Genomic DNA, 8,082 nt, shown 5'->3' on the forward strand with positions numbered 1-8,082 from the left:
CTGACTTGCAGTATATTGGGGGGATCTCTGAACTACTCTTGTTGGCTAAAATAAAATGCTTAGATGAAGTAGCTCAGAACACTTATAAAAAATCTAAGCTCTAAGAAGAATGGGAAAACATGTACTTGGAAACAGTGTTAAGTGTTCTCTGGCACATCTACTGTCCTTTCTCCTTCCAAGCCTCTTGCCTCTTTTAAACTTAATTGAAGGGGCACAGACTCTTTGCCAAAATATTCCCCTTAAACAAAGACGGGCATATCTAAGCAGAGCTGTGCTAGCTTAGTCAAAGGGGTAGATTATCTTAACTTCAGTTTAAACAAGCTGCAGTACTGCATGTAAGTCTAATCAATTTAGTTTTGAGATGTGAGAGATGTGTACAGTGAGAGTCTTTGATTTGGAAATCTGGCTGTGCTTATAGTTTAAAGTTGTACAACAGGCCCTGGATTTATGTGGCAGGCTAAGATGAACTAAAACTGAAGCTTTTAATGAAATTCAAAAATGAATATTCATGCTGTAACCATGGTTACTGGGTTTTACTCTTCATTGTAATTCAGAATTTTGTATTCAGTCAGCATAACTTAGTCCTGGAGGCTGCCAAGGATGAAATTGGCAGACTGCTAGGGGAACTTTCCTAGTGTTCAGTACCTTGGGAATGCACAGTCTTAGTTCAAAGCTGTTCTTAGCTTTTCATTTGCTTATACACTCTGTACTGAGCAATCCCAGAACCAGGGACCAAACTCCAGGATTGCCCATCTCCATTGCTGTAATCAGTGTGTACTGCTGGACTTCTCTAAACTGAGGCCGAGCCTCAGTGGGGTGATCTTCCTTGGTTTAGGGGCTCTCCTGGGATTTCAGACCTCGTTGGACTGAGAGGCATTTAAACGTCCAAGTGCTTCCTTCAGCTGTCAAAACTTGCATAAAAGGATATCTAGTTGAGAGAGAGAACAATTTCAAACTGTGTATCGCAGTTTCTTGCTGGCATCTGCTCAGGCTTGCAGGTAGGCAGTAAGTGTAAGAGAAGGAGCCTTGGACAACCTCCAACAGCCTCAGCAGCTCTGTAGTCTCTTAGATGTATAGTGGATGTCTGTTGCAGTCTGAGGTGTTTTACTGCCATGACAGAAGTGCTGGACTGAGGATTTTAAGCTGTATTGATACCTGGACAACTGAGATGTTCACAGTACTGCTGCACGGAGGCTGTGATTCGTACCTAATCCCTTTTGAGCCTGGGCACAGGAGGGAGACTTTTATTGGAGTATAGACTTGATTCAGACTGAGGCTTTATACTGACTTGCTGTGCATCCAAATGTGGCAAATGCAAAAGTATCTGACCTGACTGTTCCTTTTCTATATACACTGATTCTTATGAGATTCAAGCCCACACCTTAGGGTATGGACAAAGAGGCATAATATTTGTAAAGAAGTGTTGAGTCCCATAAATGAGAACTAACAGAAGGAATTAATTTGCAAGAGGTGGATAGAAGGGCTAAGAACACATACAATCTGTAGAACTGTGATGCTTCAGTTTTTTTAATGCAGACTTAAATCATCCATTACTGGGGTTTTAAGGCAGGAGGATTATTGATAAGGAGACTACATCCTGTGTATCATGCTCTTCTTTCCTGAAGAGTTGACCTAATGGATTATTAAGGGTTACAAAGCTACAGGTAGATGTCAAACCAAGAGTTAATTTAAGGCATTTTTTTGAAGAAACTGATGTCAGCTCACACTTAATAGCATTCTTTATTTTTTTTTCCTTCCTGATGTTGAACATAGTTCTTCATCTGTATGCAAGATTTTTTGTTTTGTTTTTATTTTGGCTTTCTCCCAAGTTGTACTGCTTAGCAAACAAGACTCTACTTCTCTGTCTAGGTCCTATAATATTAACAAGGTAGCACATCAAGCTGTTGAAGAGATCCTTAAGATCGGTGAGTGAACAGTGTGGCATTACTGGCCAACTTTATAAAGACACACCTATCTAATTGGGGCTCTTTTTCTTGGCTCAACAGCTAAAAAGCATGGAAGTTTGAATATGCCATTGAACACGGAACTAGTACAAAAAGGTTAGTGAAAAAGGCAAGATTTCTTTAAGGTATCTTAACTTTGACCAGTTCATTTTGTTCGTACTCTTAATACTCGGCACTGCTTTCAGTATTTTAGCGCTCTTGCAATATTAGTCTTTCGTACAAACATTATTTAGGCACATTTGGTGAAAAATGTCTGACTTGATGTGAAAGCACTTACTTAGACTTTCGTATGTATAGATCTTCAGGAGAATTTCAGTTCTCCTAAGATTTGAGACACAATATTTAATCATCTGAAGAGAGCTGTTGAGTGTTTGTCATGCAATAGAATTGAAAGGAAGCTTCTGTGAGATTAATTTTTTTTGCAGGTGAAGGCTATTAAACATCTGTCAAGACTCAATATTCCCTCTTGGTAGGGAAGCTGCTCTTTCCTGGAAGAATGTGTGTTTCTGAGAATAACTTATTTTCTCTGGAAAAACTAATGGCTGATTTCTCTATTTACAGTTACAAATGATTACAATGAGTCCCTGCTCTACAGTCCAGAAGAACCAAAGATGTTTTTCAGTATTCGAGAACCTATTGTAAACAGAGTTTTCTCAAGTAGCCGGCAGCGTGGCTTCTCTTCAAAGTAAGTGTTGGCTGTAGCAGTCACTGATGATTTATTTCATTGTGTGTATTTGTCGAAGTATGAGCAAGTCAGGAGTTGCTCTTGAAGTGTTTCAACATCCAGTTTGTGTTTTGAGGGGCTTGAGTACTGTTCTCCTAACAACAGGAAGAAAACGTTTCCAAGTTGTGTTATGCCTTTTTAATGTTTGATCCATGCACGATCTTACAGAATAAAAGAATCTCACTGTGCCTAGTTTTGGGTGTGTGCCATTTACCTCAGTATGAGACACAGACACTGACAAACTGGAGTGAATTCAAGAAAGGGCCACTGAGATGATTAGGGGGTCAAAACACATGGTATATAAAGGAGACACTCAAACGGTGCTTTTGTTTAACCTGGAGGAGACAAGACTGAGCAGGGTGGATCCAGTTGCTGTCTTCAGCTACCAATGGATGGTTACAGAGGAGACTGAGTTAAACTCTTTTCAGAGCAGAATATGAGGCAACAGCCATGATTTTATAGGATGTAAGATTCTGATAAAAAAAGGAAGAATTCTTCACAGTGAGAATGGTCAGGCAGTAGAACAGGGTGCCCAGAGATTGTGCTATCACTGTCCTTGGAGATAGTCAACACTTGACTGGGCAAGGCCCTAAGCAACCTAATCTGTCTTTGAAGTAAGGCCTGCTTTGAGTGGAAGGTTGGACTAGATGCCCTTCCAAACTAAATTATTTGGTAATTCAGTCATTTTAACTTAGGGCACTTGTGCCAGGGGAGGTTTAGATTAGATACTAGGAAAAATTTCCTCACTGAAAGGATTATCAAGCATTGGAACAGGCTGCCCAGAGAAGTGGTTGAGTCACCATTACTGGAGGTATTTAAAAGATGTGTAAACGTGGTGCTTGGGGCCATAGTTTAGTGGTGGACTTGGTAGTGTTAGGTTAAAGGTTAGACTCGATGATCTTAAAGATCTTTTCCAATCTAAATGATTCTGTGATTCTATGATTTTTTTGGAGCTTGCCACAATTAAATATAAACACATGTAACTGTTAATTATATGTTCAGAATAACTATGTTGAGAACAATACAATATCTCAGTATTGATTAAATGTTAATTCAACCTTTTCTATCAAATGTCTAAAGGAACTCTGACTCGAAGGAGACCCAAATTCTGCTCCTTTTGAGCCACATCAGTGTTACAACAACATTTTATGACCTAGTAATGAAGGACATCTCTGGCTACTGGGACTAAATATTATGATATTAGATGCCCGCTATGTATGTGTTATGTCTTTAAATGTTTACTGCTTCTTAAGTCATTTGGATCAGGCAGTTCTCAAGGGTGAGTAAATCTTAAGAGATGGTAAGAGGCGAGGTTAAAATAGGAGCAAATAACTGCATTTTCATCCATGGGTTCTACAGGACTAAGTCTTGTCTTATTTGGAGTCCTCAGTGTGGGATATACTATAAAAACTATACTGGAGCTACAAATGTCTGCATACCTATGAGGGATATGTGCCCATTTTTCCTTTTTTAAGTAGAATTTGCTGCCTGTCCCAGTTGATCTTTAGCTCTTGATACTAGACATCTCCCCATTGCTGTTCTTTATCTTTTTTGACATAGTAACTGCCCAGAGTGAAATGGAGGAGTGAAACATGCCTCCATGTTCTTCTGCAGTGGCCAGACTTGGCTGTGTTTTAGTGATGCACAGGCCAATTAAGCTTTGACACTGTGGCTGTGCTTCCAAGCTTTTCATATTTGTGAACGATGTGTCTTCCTGAAAATTTAAGTCACTGGATAATTGTTGATTAAATTTTGGAGATCAGAACAGTGTCTAGACCAAGGCCTAAGTCAGAAACAATCAAGTACATCCATGTGAGACTGCAGTCTTGCAGCTTGTCTGGCATAACTATTGGTTCCCATCTAGCAATATGAAAAAAGTTTGGAGAACTCTTTATTTAATAGTGTTCTTGCTTTCTACGTATGTGAAAGGATACATTCCAACAGTTGAGTTAATTTTCCTTTTAAAGGTAAGCGAAGAGGAAGATGGTTAGTAGCTTTATTCTGTCTTGTCCAGCTCTAAAAGAGCTGCCTTAAATTTTATAAGCTTAAATTTAAATTTATTAGCTTAAAGATACAGTAGTCAATATTGACAGTGATATGCTGCAATACGTATTTATGATGTTGCCTGGCAAGCATTCTGACCTTCAACTTTGTGTTTGAAATTACTTTCCCTTCTCTGTGTGAATGATTCATGTGACAAGATAGACTATATTAATATCCAAATTACTCGAATCTCAAGCATCGCTAGTTGAAACTGCATGTTCCACTTAACATGAAGACCATACATTAGAATCATAAATTAACTGAAAACTTTTCTGTGAAAGATTGAGCAAATCACTATTAAATGGGATCATCAGAAGCTTTCTTTAAAAAATACACCTGAACTGCAGCTTTCAATATCAAGTGTTATGTTACAGGTTATTCTCAGACTCTTGGAGCGATAGTCTCCATTTGAACAAGTCCTTCAGTCCTCTGTGGACTCTTCGCTACGTCTATACAAAGTACTGATAGGTTGGGGGATTCTAGTGCTTAGTACCATGCTAAATTCTTTTCTAAGTATGCTCCTGTGTGATTAAGCATTCACTGACCCATGCAAAGGAATGTCCAAGAACCAGTCTTATTGTTCAGATAAGTGCTTGTGTGAAATACTTAATTTTTTTAAGCTGTTTGTGAAAACTTACTTTTTTGGCTTTTTGCAGAGTCTGTGTCCGTTCCCGTTGTTGGGATGCATGTATGGTTGTAGATGGAGGAACATCTTTTGAGTTCAATGACGGGGCAATAGCTTCAATAATGATCGATACAGAGGATGCACTGTGCACTGTTCTGCTGGAAGAATGAAGGACCCTAGTGTCTTCTGCTGAAACAATTCTGGATCCAGAGAGGGAACTCCTGGAGATAGACAGCACATCACAACGCTGCATTAAGTTGGAAGTTGGCCTTTTTGGATGCAAGAGCATTTGGAGGAAGTTTGAGATGTTTTTCATTCCTTTGGGTTGGGGAAATCTTAGCCTGATATTTAAGCTCTTTTTGCATCAGGTGTAAAAGAAATATATCTGAAGTCTTACCTCTAACTTCAGTGAAAATTGACATTTTAACCTGTAAGGCAAACATGAAATAACATCTTTTTAAACACAGGTAGACGGGTTCAAGTATTAAGTCAGTAGCATTAAATATTCAGATGTACAGTTTTGTAGTAACAGTCTGGAACTGATGAAACTAAACACCTTCATTACATATACTTTTGTAGAAAAGTTGACTGTCAGTCTAGCGATTTGATGCAAAGGTATATAGATTTTGGTAAATCCTGATGTTGACGTAATAGAAATGGAAATACAAACCTTTTGTATGCTTTTCAAAAATTTTACAACTTTGTAGTTTCATACAACTTGTGACAATTTTTTTTTCCTCTTCCAGTATTTTTTCTACTTTGTAAATTTACATCAAAAGTAAAAGTCTGGTTTAATCACATCTTGAATGAGGTGGCTCTTACCTTTTCGCTTTGGCTAGAGAGGGACTTGAAACCCAAAGGTTTTCTTAAGCCCTTTAAGAGGAATATAGAAACTATAGGAAACATGTTGAAGTAAGATATACTTCTTCACTCAATGGATTAGCTGGGTAGCAGGTGTTCAGTCACAGTAGTGTACGTAGGTGGCTATTGTTAAGAAAGATATTTGGCCTTATTAAGTTGAATGGTTTGGAATTTTAGGTTCTGAGTTTCTGTATAATTGAAGAATGAGATGTACTGGGTGCTAGTAGTTGGAGCACAAGTTAATACATATATGTATCTCTCCCAGTTTTCCAAGTATGTGTTTTTACCTTACCCAGAAAGTTTAAATTTCCAATCCTATGCTGAATTCTACTGATATTTAATTGGCAACAAATTAATTTTACATGCCTCTGATGATGTGTTAGGTAAGCAAGTTGATAGGAAAAAAGCTCTGATCACAGAAGAGAAAGTGACTTTTTAGATAATGTTTTAGAGAAACTGAATTATGACTCCCTTTGAAAGTCTGTGCTGGTAATTGCATAGATGAGAGGGCAGAATTTGACAAAATGAAGATTCCTACAGCAGGAACTCTTTGCTACATGACTTGAAACAAATGTGTTTTGTCCTGTCTACTACAAATCTATTTCCAAAAGTGAGAGTCTTCTTCAGACTTTTGAATGAAGAGACTTATGTAACAGATGTTCTCAGGTCTAATGGTAATGTTCTCCAGTGTGGCCAATCAGTGTATTTATTGGCAATCACAAAACATAAAATGATCTTTATAGGCGGAGGATGTGGATAAAGGATTTTTTCCTTCTACTACTAACATGATTGTGTTCACTCTAAACCAGAATTTAGAGGAAACTGATTTGACCAGACTATTCAATTCTAGGAAAATGTGGTAACTGATGAAGCTTTTTGAATAAGCTATCACTGTTTATGTACATTTCACCTTTTAAAGTGTGCTGCAGATTGAGTTCTTTACACTATCGTCTGCCTGAAGTTTCCAGGATTGCAGACCAGAAGGGGAAAATCGTATAGCCAAATACTCTTTCAAAACTTGGTAAGTTCAGGAACTATCTGAATAAAGCTCTTAATGTCTAAAATAATCTGCAAAACTGGTGTAAAGATGCGAAAGACTAATCTTTCTTTAGAAAGTTGGCTGCACAGAGACTAGGGTGTTTCAGTTAATCTATCTGTAATCAGTTAAGGATGGTTTATGTGCCTCTGTCTAGTACACTAGTCAGTATGCTGTTAAGATTAAAAAAAAAAAACACAACCCACCAATGCCATTAACACTAATTTATGGCTTCCTAGGACTTCACCACTGCGTTAGATCAGAGGTTTAGGTATTGAAAGTGTCCTTGAACACCTGCATAGACAAATTTACGGCAGAAACCCTATCTCCTACTTATTTAGAGACATTTGCTTGCTGTAATGTTTTCATGGAGACTGATTAGTATGATCAGGGTGCATACCTCTTAAAGATGCCTGTCATTCCTTATTGTGAATACTGAGACTAAAAGGCAATGTTTTCAGGCCCTAGAGACCCAAAGTATGGTCTGATTTAGGGCTTAATAAGAGATTTCACAGTCAAATTCCTAACTTAATTAGCAAAATGGAAACCTGACCTACTCGTGAGTGGCCTCTGCTGGTTTTGTCTATATTTAATTGCATTTCTGTTGAAGCATTTACTGGTGAATGCTTGATTTAAGTAAGTAGGATGATTAAGAGATCTATAATAGATAAAAAGGATTCTATAATTCTTTAATAAAAAGGTAGCTGCTTACTGTTTAAGGATCCTTTATTACAAGGGATTGCAGTACAGACAACTTACCTGGTAGACAGTTTTCCGTGACAGGACTGAGTGTTGGTTTAACCCTGATTTAATCTGCCTGGACTGGCAG

At 38.0% G+C, this 8,082-nt stretch overlaps 1 protein-coding gene across 2 annotated transcripts in view; it reads left to right on the top strand.

The window, feature by feature from the left end:
- Window positions 1–8,073, top strand: part of NADK2 (NAD kinase 2, mitochondrial) — a 17,697-nt gene extending 9,624 nt beyond the window's left edge. For both annotated transcript variants that reach the window (XM_009329445.1, XM_009329446.1), the window contains exons 8-11: window positions 1,870–1,925; window positions 2,007–2,060; window positions 2,526–2,649; window positions 5,388–8,073. In XM_009329445.1, the coding sequence (XP_009327720.1) occupies window positions 1,870–1,925; window positions 2,007–2,060; window positions 2,526–2,649; window positions 5,388–5,526 (373 nt within the window). In that variant the 3' untranslated portion in view covers window positions 5,527–8,073. The remainder of the gene's footprint in view (window positions 1–1,869; window positions 1,926–2,006; window positions 2,061–2,525; window positions 2,650–5,387) is intronic.
- Window positions 8,074–8,082: the final 9 nt, after the last annotated feature.

This window comes from Pygoscelis adeliae, unplaced genomic scaffold, assembly GCF_000699105.1.
Source record: "Pygoscelis adeliae isolate BGI_AS28 unplaced genomic scaffold, ASM69910v1 Scaffold47, whole genome shotgun sequence".
NCBI classification, from domain to species: Eukaryota; Metazoa; Chordata; class Aves; order Sphenisciformes; family Spheniscidae; genus Pygoscelis; species Pygoscelis adeliae.